This window comes from Protopterus annectens, chromosome 9.part0, assembly GCF_019279795.1.
Source record: "Protopterus annectens isolate FY-2018-M chromosome 9.part0, PAN1.0, whole genome shotgun sequence".
Classification (NCBI taxonomy): domain Eukaryota; kingdom Metazoa; phylum Chordata; order Ceratodontiformes; family Protopteridae; genus Protopterus; species Protopterus annectens.
The window spans coordinates 289,218,513-289,233,460 of record NC_056743.1 but is presented as its reverse complement, the minus strand read 5'-3'; the positions used below and the strand labels follow the sequence as shown (position 1 = coordinate 289,233,460).

Sequence of the window (14,948 nt, the reverse complement as noted above, 5' to 3'; positions counted from 1 at the left end):
CAAAACTGTGGAACTAATGACTATGAAAAGGATCGATATCTCTTTGCAGTACATTTGGAACTCCAGAGTCTGTAAATCTCTGCATATCTATGCATTCTTACAAACACATTTGAAGCAGGTGGGACTAATTAGCTCTAATGCAGGAAATCTGCTGAAATTATGACTGATTATGAATAAGTATTCTCCTTAATGCAGTTGACTCTAGAATCCTTTGCTCATTTAAAAAAATGGACAACATGGGAGTAGAAACATCTTTTCTTTGCTACTATAACTTTAACTGGCACAATTGTTTGGCATAACATATAGTTATGCAGAAGTGATATTATGTGATGATCAGTACCATGGAGCATTACCTTGCCTATAATCAGTACTATGTTCTTAATTTTCTCTGATGGCTCTCAAGTGCTAGATTAAGTAATGCATTTTGCAGTTATGGGTGTGATAAGTGTTATTCAGGACAAAATTATAATCTGGAGACTGAGTTAGTATTAAAAATGTGAACTGTAAATTTAAACTGACACATATGATGGATAGATTGATATATAATGTGTGTCACGTTTCTTTGAACAATATCTTAAACTGCAACACAACACATCTTTTTTTTCTTATTTCAGAATTTTTGCTAATGTGAGAAATGTTGGTACATAATTAAATGCACTAAAGGCATATTTTCCTCAGTTCCTGTATGACTGTAGCTTCAGACCCTTTCTAATCTAGACATGATTTGAAGCTTAGATTGCTAAGTATGATTTGTAATCTATATTTATAGATTATCTATGATTTGTGATCTATAACAAGTATAAATGGATGACCATATTAATTGAAACAGAAGAGTACACAACTCCATAGTACAAGAACTTATTTTCTGCTAGGAAATGCCTTTTTTTAACCTTCTGTTAAAAAACTCGCTTATCCTGTTTTATTTTTATGTCACCTCTACACTAACAGCATGAAATTAATTTTGAAATATGAAAATATTAGTGAATTAGAGTTCTCTGCTAACATTCTAATTTACCAATTAAGTCACCAAATAGTCTTACAAATGAATAAAATCAGCTAAATCTTTGGCAGAAGTTTTTTCTTTTTTTTTTTTTGATCAGACCTATCTTAGCAGATACTGAGAAAAGTAAGAGTTGTTTGGGTAATATACATTTACCTGGTAAAGTACATGTATACTTCTCAAGACTGATCTCAGGAATTATAGACAAAGCAAAGGATGATTAGAGAAAACATGCCAAATTAGCATAAGCATTTTAAAAATGCCCCTATTAACTTCTCAAAATACTTTCCAGTTTTAGTGGGGATGGAGCAAAGCTTTGAGAATACATTAGCAGTCTCCCTCTAAAATCTGGTCAGATGAGAAGTACATCATTAATACAAAAACATATTAGAGATACAGTGTAGGGCCCATATATGATTCAGGTTGTATGAGGAGAATTTTTTCAGCTAGATGTCATGAAAAAAATGCCTCTTGCAACCTGAGGCACTCCTCACGAGCCACACCAACTCTCCTTACCCCTAAAATCAAACCCTACATCATTGCACATGCTTTCTCCTTTCATGCACCTACTCTTTGGCAAGCATTGACATTAAGGTATCAAGACTTATTCCACATTAAAAATGCAAGCAAAAACACTTCTTCCTAGTCAAAAACTCCTGCTTCAACAATTTAGAAACTTTAGAAACTAATATATATGGTTAGCGTTGCTGTCTCACAGCAAGAGGTTCTCTGGTTTGATCCTCGGCTGGGGTGCCTTCTGTGCGGAGTCTGCATGTCCTCCCTGTGGTTGCGTGGGTTTCCTCCGGGTGCTCCGGTTTCCTCCCACATCCCAAAAACATGCTGTAGGTGGATTGGACACTCTAAATTGGCCCTAGGTGTGAGTGTGTGTGTGTGTGTGTGTGTGTGTGTGTGTGTGTGTGTGTGTGTGTGTGTGTGTGTGTGTGTGTGTGTGTGTTTGTCTGTGTGTGCCTTCTGTGGAAGGTTGGGTTCCAGACTGGCAACTCGACACTGTAAAACTCCACTGCCAATCATGAATGGACAAGGTGATCCGCTGTGGCGACCCCTAACTGGGAAAAGCCGAAAGAAGAAGAAGAAGAAGAAACTAATATATATATATATTGTACATTACATACTGCTTGATTATACATTACATTTTTCTTGTTCACAAGACTATACACACACACGCACACACACACACACTTTTTCCTATATAATTAGTCTGGACTACTCTGTTATAGCTTTACAAAATTATTAGTCTGAATGACTCTTATAGCTTACATGTTTATATTTTTTGTTTGTGAAAAGTTTTGTATTTCACCAGGGCTGAGCCTGAAATTGGTCAATACTGATTATGCACTAACCAGTAAAAATATAAATAAATGAATATATAACAACAGAACCCCCTAGAGGAAGCTGCATCTCAGGGGCAGGTGTGCTGCATTATAGTTTTACAGGAGATTGTTAATGTGCAAAACCATAATCTCTGACTGATAAATACAGACGACTTCATTACTTGTAAAAGTACATTTAACGATGTATGCTACTAAATATGAAACAGTACCTTCTTAAATAAACATAGTGTTTAATACATGCTAAAATTATGACATGATTCATAGTGGTTAGTATTTACCTTCCCCTCCATATCTTTAAATAACGCAGACATAATAAAGATGCACCATTAAAATCAGCTACAGTTCTTCAGTACCGAGAAAAATGTGACACTACAATTTTAATTAGGGGATTACAGATAATCTGTATTTAAAGAAAGATGATACAATTTTGTAGACAGGCTTTTCCGAGAATACAAATGTCTTTAGTCTTGGGAATATAATATATTCTCTTCTTCTGCAAAGCTGAGACATTCATGTTTTTAATTCCATATGCATTAGATTTCAAAAAAACAGAAGCCCTATTGTTCTCATTTTAAAAAATTTAAGTCTTACCTGTATTAAAAAGCTAGTTTCAGAAGGGTCACAATCTTTTACAAGAGTGTATGTGTACTTTCCAGGAAAGTAATAGTAAAGCCCATCGAAGGTTTCAAAACTGTACTGGCCCCATGTACGGCAAATCATATCTCTTTCATAGCCCGTGTTTGGCACTAGAAGAAGAAAGAGTTTTAAAAGCAATGTCTTTAACATAACGTGAAGTCAAAGGCAATAATTAAGATAGCTTTGGAGAGAAATGATAATTAAATTGACAATTTGTATAACCATTTTATAAGGCACAATACTTAATATAATAAATTTTTCTGTATTTCAGTTTTCCACTTATTTTATACTACAAAAGATTTGTGTTTGCTAATGCCCCATTGCTTTATAGATATTCTAATAGAAAGCGAATAAAGACAAGGAAACAATTTATTGTCTGTTATATACTGAGCTCCAAATGATTTTCTTTTTCATCTAACAGCATCACTTCAGCAGTATAACAACCATAATATTACAAGTGCTTTTACAGCAACAAATGGGCAATCATAAAGTAAGATAGTAGGTTTCCTAAAAAAGAGTCATTGATTTATGAGCCTGTCTCATGCAGTACCTTCTTAGACATAAAGACAAACTGTCTTTCGGCTTTTCCCGGTTAGGGGTCACCACAGCGGAACTCCAGTCCGCTAATGATTGGCAGTAGATTTTTACGTGCTGGCTTGCTGGGCCTAACGCACAACCTTCAACAAAGGAATGCCCATTCACGCATGTTGACACACAGAAAACACTCTAACTAAGAATCGAACATGCAACGTCTAACTGTGAGGTGACAACGCTACCGCAGCACCACCACCGCAGTTCTTAGACATAAAGACAGCTTACTGTAAATTTATGAAACGTGATTACTAGTGATAAACAACATATAGTATGAACACTGCCTTGTAGGAGATGGTCACCGCTGATGTGACACCCAGACCCCAGGTACAAAATGCCACATACTGATACAGTGCTCACTAGTTAACAGCTCAAATGTGCAGCTGTTAGCATTGCTGCTTCATAGCACTTAGTTATGTAGTTCAGTTATTTGCTGAGCTTTCCTCTGTACAGAGTCTTCATGCCCTACAATGACCAAGTAGGTTTTTGCTGCATGTGTCAGTTTCCTCCAATATCCCAGAAACATGGTGCTGCTAAACTGGTAAACCTATTAAAATGACAGTAGGTGAGTGTGATCTGTGTCTGTTTGTGTGTAGCTGGCTCCTTATGACATTGAACTGCATTTAAAATGTATTTATTTAGTTGACATTTGATTTTAAAGAGGCAGTCAGTCTAGGTTAAAAGATCATTTCCAGTGGAAACCTGGGGACAAAAGCTCTATAGATAACATATAGATTTTAAAAATAAATAACATATAACATAAAATATTTAATGTTACAGAGATAAAATAAGTAACAGGAATATAACATAAGTAAAAAAACCTTAAACAGAGCTCCACAAGTTGAAAAGAAGAGGAAGGGAAGGATGATAGAAAAGTTGTAATAAAATAGATTAGACAGAGAAGAAATGTAGGAGAAAAAGATGAATATTATTAACCAGGTGATAGGGAATGATGAATGAATAAATGAATGAATGATTGATCAGTAGTACCTAAATACTGCAAATGTTGTACAGGAAGCAGAAATAGTTCTGTTTGCCACTAGGTTACATATACAGATGTTGATACAAAATCATTCATCATTATTTCACTATTGTGCTATATCCTATGTGGTCATGTTTATAGTCTTGGTTACCTATATATATATATATATATATATATATATATATATATATATATATATATATATATATATATACACATATATGGGTCCACTTCTAAATCTTGAAAGTTCATAATCTCGAAATTCAAAATACTGAGTCCAAAATCTTGAAAGTTCAAAATACTGAAAACTCAAAATACCGAATTTCATAATATTGAAAAAACTACAATATACTATAGCAATAACCCACGCCTGGGTGTGGGTAATGCTAAATTTACCCACGGTTGGCGTGGTTTGGTCCCCAGAAGTGGGTTATTGCTATTATACCATGACATTATTTAAGAAAAGAAACTATTACTATTATTTTTCTTAAATAATGGCATAGTATAATGCCTGTTTACTGCCCTTCCGCAGATGTCTGGCATCCGCGGCAGGTCTGGTGTACTTCGCGCCTCCGCGGTACATCAAACTGAGCAAGCAACGGAGAAAGCAAGATCTCCGTTGCTTTTTTAGTGTTCGCTATGTTAAATGAGTTTAACATGGCGAGACAGTTTAAAATAAGCAACAGACATCTCCGTTGCTTATTTTAAAACTGTCTCGCTATGTTAAACTCATTTAACATAGCTATAAAAAGCAACGGAGATCTTGCTTTCTCGTTTTTAAACACTGTCTCGCTATGTTAAATGGATTTAACATAGCCAGACAGCTTTAAAATAAGCAACGGAGATCTCCGTTGCTTATTTTAAAGCTGCCTTGCTATGTTAAACCCATTTAACATAGCGAACATGTTTAAAACGAGTTATACTAATGGAAAAAAGTCCGGGCGACCGGACCTTTTTCCATTAGTATAACTCGATTTACAACGGGCACGCTGGCCAATCAGCGTGCACGTTTTGGGGGGATCATGGTATAATAACACTTACTATACTCCACCAGAAGTACAGACAGAAACAATAGACAAAACATATTAGTTTACTCCAACTATTACCAGGGGGGGGAGCCCCCCTGTATCCCCCATGTGGGAGGCTGTGCCCCCCACCACCTGCTACTTAAATATATCAATTCCGAGATTGCACTTTACTACACTAAGATGAGTTATGTTGTTGTATAGCAAATTAAAAGGGAACATGACTAAGGTTACAACAGGCAGTCATGAAGCACATAATGGTATGTTTGCCATTTTCCTCTGTGGAGTGGAATCTTGGAGTTGATATATTTAAGTAACAGGTGGTATGGGGGATGCAGGGGGGCTTGCCCCCCTGCTTATAGTTGGAGAGGAGTAATATGTTTTGTTATGTAGTTGTGCTGGAATATTGTAAGTGTTGGTGTGCTGTTTTTTTTATTTTGATATTATGAAATTCAGTATTTTGAGTTTTCAGTATTTTGAACTTTCAAGATTTTGGACTCACTATTTTGAATTTCAAGATTATGAGCTTTCAAGATTTAGAAGAGGACACACACACACACACACACACACACACACACACACACACACATATATATGTGTGTGTGTGTGTGTGTGTGTGTGTGTGTGTGTGTGTGTGTGTGTGTGTGTGTGTGTGTGTGTGTGTGTGTGTGTGTGTGTGTGTGTGTGTGTCTGTGTGTGTGTGTGCGTATGCAAAAGACTGCATGCTTCTCAAGTATATTGATGAAGAACAAACTGCCCTATGACTGGCCTATAAAGGCATTATGTCTGTTGTATACAGCTGTATACAAAAGGCACAATGCTACTGGAAGCATATGCTCTGAAAGTTGTCCCATGTAATGTATCACTTTGTAAGACAGGGGTATCAGAGGGCTACATAAGCATTCATTTATAAAAGGATGCCAGTGCTGTAAGAACTATTGAATCATATGGAAAATTGACTTTACAGCCACTGAACTGCAATTTCTACTTCCATCATGTTCAATTTCAAACATTTCTTTTGATCAGAAGAGCCCCAAGGAAATATTTATGAATGAAATGAGCATCAGTATATCCCAGTCTTACTGATTAACAAATGTCAAGCTGGACCTTGTGTTTATAATGATATGTATGCTTTTATATAAACCTGTCAAAGCAAAAGAGAAAACTGTGTTTTCCAGTACTACATTCTAGAACCAAGTCTCCACAAATCAGACAATGTTTCAGGATTTGATACAAAATTAACGATCAGAATTAGTGACTAAAATTAATATTGCTTGCTAGATGATACAATCTGGTGAGGGATACTAGTTTAATAAATACAGATTCCACCTGTTATTTAACTATTTCAAACATTTTGCAATTGCACATTGCATTCAGCTCTGATGTTAAAACTGTGTAAAGACCGAGAAGCATACCTGTTTGACACCTTGATCCTGTTGCTCTAAACTGGCTGCAGTTGCAGTGTCCTAGATGTACACAGGCTCCACCATTAAGACATGATGTGGTACAGGTACCTGTTTTATATTAAAACACAGCTCTTGTCAGTATCAGATAAACATACAATAAACACAGACATACAGCAGACCTTTAAAATATGAGGTTGTACAAGTATCTGATTTCTGGTTATACCCAAAACCTCTGTCAATATTGCTTAAATGTATGCACGCGCACACACGCACATGCACACACACACACACACACACACACACACACACACACACACACACACACACACACACACACACACACACACACACAAACACACACTGTCACAAACACATGCACAAACAAGCACAAAAAGCAGACAAAATATGACATAAATTAGATTTCCTTTTTGAGTCAGCTAACATGCTGAACCTCATTATCCTTTCAAAAGCAAAGAACATCCTGTACTGAAATGTGTTATTTTGTAGCACATATTGAAGGATTTTGTTGGACAGTCAAAAGAATACACAAGGCCAATGACCAAACACAAAATCAAAGCAGCTGTCTAAGACTTTGGCAACTCACTTCTTGGAAATGACACCAAATAACCAGAAAGTTTCCAAGAAAGCAATGAACTGAACAGTCTAGGATAACGTTACATTCATAGAAAGGATCAGAGGGAGAATGCTGCTGCAGAAATGTATTTCACCGCAGCAAAGGATGTGCTGTAGCATTGTTCCTGTGAGACTGGGCAGTCAAGCATACGTGCCCTTCCTGGTGCAAAAATAATGAAAACCAACTAGTCCAGGAAAAATATAAAAGCTGCGTCAGTCCCAAGGTTCTAATGTCTCAAAACACCTTTGGCAAATGCTAGCACATTCACTCAAGCAAGCAAATGACAAAAGTGAAGGCCCTTGAGCTCATATTAGGTCATTTCCCTAACACCAAGCCTGAGTGTTTAACCCTTAGATGGGACAAAATTCACTAGACATAGCATTGAAGTGACTTATTGTCCTGTTCCAAAATACAGCATATAAAATAATTAAGAAAATAATAAATCAGTTAATTGCTCAGCACCTCTCCTGATCTGAGTGTCCAAAATGTGCAGCCTCAAGTCTGATTACACAACGCAAAGTCAGTTGTTGACCTTTGACCAAAGGTGTTTTCCTACCAAGTCCGTTAATGAGCAGCACTTTGTTTGAACATGCTGTCTGTGATGGAAATTGCTTGACTAACATAGATGTCCAAGAACAGTTCGCCATTCGAGTTTAGACTGAGTGAGCATGCTGTTCTTCCTTGTCACATTCCACCAGATGTATCCATCATAGGCTCATAGGTGTATAGGTAGGTACCAGGCTATTGGTTCTAAGGCCTATATAAGCCTAGCTAAAAAGGTACCCTGGCTTTCGCCACCAAAGAAAATTATTTTCCTGTGCCCCTGTCGAGCAGAGCACAGAGGTGATCCCTGGGGTGAATTTCCTATTTCCCATTCAATCATCAAGATTTTTCTTGAAGAGTGTAAATGAGGAGCTTTGTTTGATTTAGATATGTAGTTTGTTCCAGTGTATGGGAAGACTCTGGGACAGGAATCTATCCCTCCAGCATGTTCTGTTTATTGTGATGACAAGGTTTAGGTCCCTAGAGCGTGTAGCTCGGAGGGATTGGGATTTCTTTACGTGGAGCATGTCCAACAGCTCTGGGTTTGACATAGCTTTGTATGTTGGACAGAGGTCGCCTCTGAATAGGCGATATGCGATGGAGTAAAGCTGGAGGTTTTTTTTGAGGGTCTGCGTAGGGGATCCGTTTGAGGTTGGTAATCCTCTTTGTGAAGTATTTCTGCGGCCTTTCCAGTTTTTGGAGATGTCTTGTTAGGTACATACAAAAGGGGCGTTGTACCCAATAATGGGTCTAATGCGTGACGGGTAGAGGGGAACAATGACCTCTTTTTTCCTACATGAGAAAACTTTTGTGATGAGGTGTGCCATGTAGAAGGATTTCCTGACTACCGTGGCAATGTGATTATCAAAGGAGAGACTACTGTCCACCTGCGTCCCAAGGTCTCTTATCACACTTTCAGTGTTAAGTAGACTACCACCTATGTGGTAGCTCATGGGTACAGAGTTTTTACCAAAGGGGATGACAATGCACTTTTTGGCATTGAGCTTGAGGCCATGGCTTTGACACCAGGCATCTGTCTCAGTAAGGCCCTTTTGTATGATGTCCACATCATTAGGAGTTTCGATTATGGCTCCTAGTTTGCAGTCATCTGCGAACTTCATTAGCCAAAGACCGTCTGTATTAGCCTGTACTTCAGAAAAGTAGATACCAAACAGGAGAAGACACAGGACTGAACCCTGTGGTACTCCACTTGTCACTGGTCTGAAGTCGGATTTGGAGTCTGCTACTTTCATAGTGTGGGTTCTGTCAGTGAGCCAATTGGCAACCCATCTTGTGACATAGGGATTTATTCCTAGTTTAGTGCATTTATCTATAATTCCAGAGTAGGGGGGGTGGTGTCAAAAGCCTTGGCAAGATCTAGATAGGCTGTGTGAACCACCTTACCCTTGTCTACGGCTTTGGTGACTGCTTCAAAGAAGTCTATCAGGTTTAGGAGACATGATCTGTCTTTTACAAACCCGAACTGGGTGGGGTCCAGAGTATGGAGGTTACAAATATCTTTGTTTATAAGTTCCATGATGATACATTCCATGGCCTTGCAGACCAGGCTCATTAGGTTAATGGGGAGGTAGTTCTCGGGGTCCATGGTGGCTCCCCCTTTGTGGAGTGGGATAACCGTCACTGTGCGCCATTCAGTGGGCACAGAGCCTCCTCTCCAGGAGTGAGGAAGTCACTCTGAAGGACTACAGAATCTCTGGGTTGTACTCTACTGAGCAACATAGGAACACAGAAACACAGAAATATAGAAACAATACTAGGCAAGCGGTCACAGGGAACATAACAGACCTAGCCATATACATGCTTAAGCAAACAGATTTAAAAGTTCTTGCCATTCTTTACAGGTAATGAATAGTGCCCACCTTTCAAATCAAGGAGGTCCATACATGATAAGTCCAGTGTAAATTTATGTCTTCCTATCTAATCATCAAGACTAGCCTTAAAGGCAGACAATGTAGTGATTTGCTTGACTTGTACTGGCAACTTATTGTATATACTGGGAATACATCGAGTTAGGAATCAACCTTTCCAGCAAGTCTTGTTTATTTAGTGGTGTAAATTTAGGTCACCAGTACAGATGTTTGTAGAGTCACTGGCTTTGTGAAGAAATGAGAGGTCAAATAAGATTGGAGCTTTCATCTTTGGAAAAGCGAGATGTGTCACCACAGAGCAGTTAGTAGGCAAATGAGTATAATGAGGATATAGTTGAAGGATTTAAGGCCTTTAATTTTTTTTTTGGTTAAAATCATTCAAGACTTTCTAATTAAGTGATATGTTTGGATTTGCACATACCAAAATGTGTCATTGTATTCAATGATGGGTCTGACAAGTGAAGAATATAGTAGTATGTGTGCTAGACAGAAGGACTTCCTGTCTAAGGTGGAAATATGATAACTGAATGAGAGAAAGTCATACCCCTAACACCCAAGTCCCTTATGACCACATACGTTAGAAAAGGAGTACCACTTATAACATATGAGGAGGGAAGAGTTTTGTTGAATTCTACTATGTTGCATTTTTTTCCTTTTTAATTTGTTTGAGATCATTTTCATACACCAGGTATGTGTATATTATGGCACTTTTTTGAGCAGTTTAATAACTTTGGATGAGTGTATAACAGTTCCAGCTTGCAGTCATCCACAGATTTGGTCAACCACAGATCAGCAGTGTTGCCTTGGTTGTCTACGAAATAAATGTCAAACACAAGATCCAACATCAATCCTTGTGATACCCCTCTAGTTACAATTGTACGTTCAGAGTGTGTACCAGCAAGTTTCAGAACCTGGGTCTGTCGAACAGCTAGTTTGTAATCTAGCAGACAACAGAGGTATTTACATTGTTTGTCTCACTTTCAATAATATCAGCATTGAGGATAGTGGCCAGGTCAAGATAATAAGCATGTGCAAAGTGACCACTGTCATCACTATTTGTAACCTTTTCAAAGAGGTTTACTAGGGTCAGAAAATAGTACCTGACCTTCAAAAAAAAAAATGAGTGGGGTCATGATCAGTTAAATTTCACATGTTTGCATAAATGATTTCTCCAATGGTACAGTTCATGGCTTCACATATAAGACCAGTGAGACTGATAGGCCTATAATATCAGGGGTCTGGAGATGGGCCACCTTCATGTAGAGGAGTCACAGTGGCTGTGCTCCAGGCATTGGAGATAAACCCTGTGGCTAGACTGAGGATGAACAGTCTGAGTAGAGGCTCATACAGTGTATAGCTGACACTGATGGGAATGCAACCTTGCTTGTTATCTTGTCCCATAGGATCATTATTTTTAGCTTTTCACAGGGATTCTAAGGCTTGTTCCAATGTGGTTACAGAGGAGACTAAATTTTCAGGGATAGTGGGCACAAGAATGTGGGTAAGTGCGATAAAGTTAGCACTAACTTTGCCTGCTAACATATTGTTTGCATCACTGAGAAAGGAGGTGATATTATTATGAATGAATGAAAGTGCTTTGTTGAACATTATTCCTTAATGTATGTGACATAACTGAAGAATGATTTGTAGTTTGCTTTAGTATCTGTAGCAAGCTTAAGCTCATACTCTGCTTTACACTTTCTAATAGTGCTCATAAGTTCCCTGCTGCTATGTTTCATTGTATTCTTGCAGTAGGAGGACATGGATTTCCTACGACCTTTCAATAGAATTCCACCAAACAAGTTTTGTTCCTGAATTTATCATTATGTTTAGGTTGGGTGGATCTAGACTTTTCTAAGTAGCTGCTTAGAAGTTGGTAAAAACTGGAAGTGAATGTGGCAGCCCTCTTATCTGGTCTAGTTGCAGGGGATTTGGGGGAATTTTGCTTAGGTCTTCTGTAAGTCGAAGTAAGTTTGACCTGGAGATGTTCATAAAGTTGGTTTAAATTGGCGATGAACTGGTACTATTAAGCCTGAAAGAGAAGGTAATTGATTTGTGGTCAGATTTAACCATGGATGAGGAGATACTTGGTGGAATACTGCTGGGGGCTGGGTTGGCAATTACAAGGTAAAGGATATTAAAAGCTGCTCAAGTGCACTGGTATTAATGAAGTCTCTTAAATGCTGACAGTATCTATTTTAAAGGAGTAAGTTCATAGGTTCATACATGTGCCAGTCTTTGCTGAAGTCCTCTAGCTAGAAGATATTTAGTTTGATATATAAACCCTCAATAATATTAAAGTCATTCCCATGATGTCTAGTGAGTACCAACAGGAATCTGTATACAGCAATGAAGTAATAGCTGGATTTGTTCAGGGGTATTTCAACCTCCAGGAGCTTTAAGTTAGGGTTATGGGTAATTTGACAACAGGAGTTGGTATTTCTAAGCCTGACATCATGATAGACACTAAGCCCTTATATCAAGGGATTGCTGTCATTGAACTGAAACCATAGCTCAGGAACTACACAGATATGAATGTTTTTGACTTGCAGGAAGTCTTCAAGTTTTGGGATCTTTTGGTTTAGACTCCTAGCAGTGATTAGAGCCACCATAATGATGATCAAATTTGGGTTTGAGTTGGCTATGTAGAACTGTTTAGAATGGGACTGTGCCTTAAAAAAGTAATATAGGGGCAGAAAAGGCTTCAGCCATTATCACTATTGCTGATATGACAAATACATGCCATCCCTGGTGAAACAGGAAGTCTTATATAACATATCATTCTAGGCCAGCATATACTGGATCTCTTTAGAATGACACTATTTTGCAAATTGCTAAATTCAGTTATATTGTCTTGGTATCTAGGCGTCATTCTTTTTGAAAGCAAGATACTACTCAAGACCAGTGTCTTTCCTGTCTGTAACACATTCGTAGTAAGTTTCCCCATGTCTCTCTGCATACTTTGTGGGTGGAGTACCTCAGGTCATTCGCATTCACAATATCCACCACTACGTCAAAGTTGTACTTGCCTGGTTTAAGGGACATTAGAGTCCTTATGACATCACAACTCCTGGCACCTGACAAGTTGCTTATAGACACCCTCTTCTTTCCCATTCTGGTGAGTGTGGATTCTGTATGCCTAACTACAAAGTCACCTGTGACTAAGACATTTACTTGTGTGCAGAAGACTCTGTAGGCAATAAGGGCTAAGGCCTGCTTTCCTACTGCCTCTTGGGTGATCTGTATGTTGTTGCAGTATGTGAGAGTGGAGTGGGAGTAGATGTTTCCCAGTGTGCTGAAGAATGGGATTCTTTAGAGTACGTCCTCAGCAGAGTTCTAGCTAACTATTCTGGTACCCTTTGCCTGATTTGGAACCACCTCAATTTTAAGTTGCGGAACACAAACAACTTGAGGATGAAAACAAAAAAAGGTCCTCTTATACTTGAGGGAAATGGTCATGTCTATGTTCCTCTTTGTTTATACTGTAGCAGACCACATGTTTACAGCTAAATACCACACAGGGAGCACTGAATGCTTCAGCCCTGATGGAAAATGCAGTATCAGCATTCGTTCCTAAATGCTGGTATCGCACTAGACCACACATAGCAGTCTGAATCACTTCAGACCTGGTGGCACATGCAGTATTGACATTCTGAAACTCAATTCCAGTACAGCTGATTGCAACCCCTGACAGTCTGTGCCTTGGGTGGCTGCTCCCTTTGCGCTACCCTAGCTATGACTCTGATTCTAGGAGGCTTTATCAATTTTTTGTTTACAACCTCAGCATGAGTTATAGGCTTTATCTTGTTTTGTGAGTACTGTGGTGTTGTGGATTTACCAATGCTTATAAATAGTGGGTTGATGTGAGAGGTTTACCTCCATGTTTGTAGACTTCCTCACCAATAGATCCTTCAAGGTGAGAAGAAGAAACCAACACTTCTGAAACAGCTCCTCTTATGAATGGAGTCCCAAGGCGTTCCACTTTAGCCCCTCTACTCATTTCCATACTTATCAACAAGCTCCATTCTGATCATCTTCAGCTACCTCTAATTCTTTATGCAGATTACATACTCATCTACAGGTCAAATAAATTTCACTCTTTTATACAAACTCAGTTCCAAGATTACCTGCAAACCCTCAATCACTGGTTAATAGGCTAGAAACTTATATTCCATCCCTCAAAAACAAAAGAAGTGCTATTTGAAACCAACCTAAAAACTAGCCAAAGCACTCAGCTTCCTTAATATTAAAGATTTTAACAATGTCACTATTGAAACTACTACATCTTTTAAATACATTGGCATTTGGTTAGACCATTCTCTTAACTTTCAACTAGCCCTTCCAGTCTCTAAAGAAAAATTTACCTGTTTATTTTTTCTTCTTCTAATGTGATATCCCCACTACCCTCCCAGTGTCTCTGACACAACAATAGTTGACTCACTCTCTCTCAGCCCTCAGACAAGGTAATTTCTTAGGGCATCCAACTGGTTAAATTAAAAAGGGCTTTCACTCCTTTTAAACAAACAAACAAAAAAAATTGGTAACAAAAGAAAGACTAACATTATAGATGTGAATTCTGAGCAACTGATAGTTTATTTTGAATTGCACATACCTTGATTGGCTCATCCTGCTTCGTTCGCCCTACGGGCTCACTCTGCTCCCCTACCCTGCCCCAAATTCCCACACACCCATGCATACTCTGAATTTATAGGTAACCTCCTTTACTAAGATCCTCCCTTCATCCTCCTATTATCCAATAATTACATCAATCAGCACCATCTACACACACCCTTCTGCTTCCCACCACTCCAGCCCACCTACCAGTTCAATATCCACACCCATATCTCCTACTCACACAACTCACACTCTCACCAAATATAAATATTTCCT

At 38.4% G+C, this 14,948-nt stretch overlaps 1 protein-coding gene across 2 annotated transcripts in view; it reads right to left on the bottom strand.

Annotated features, from left to right (window-relative positions):
* Positions 1-14,948, bottom strand: part of OTOG (otogelin) — a 2,079,396-nt gene that overhangs the window by 1,863,462 nt on the left and 200,986 nt on the right. For both annotated transcript variants that reach the window (XM_044082876.1, XM_044082877.1), the window contains exons 5-6: positions 7,002-7,100; positions 2,944-3,098 (exon numbers count right to left, since the gene is read on the bottom strand). In XM_044082876.1, the coding sequence (XP_043938811.1) occupies positions 2,944-3,098; positions 7,002-7,100 (254 nt within the window). The remainder of the gene's footprint in view (positions 1-2,943; positions 3,099-7,001; positions 7,101-14,948) is intronic.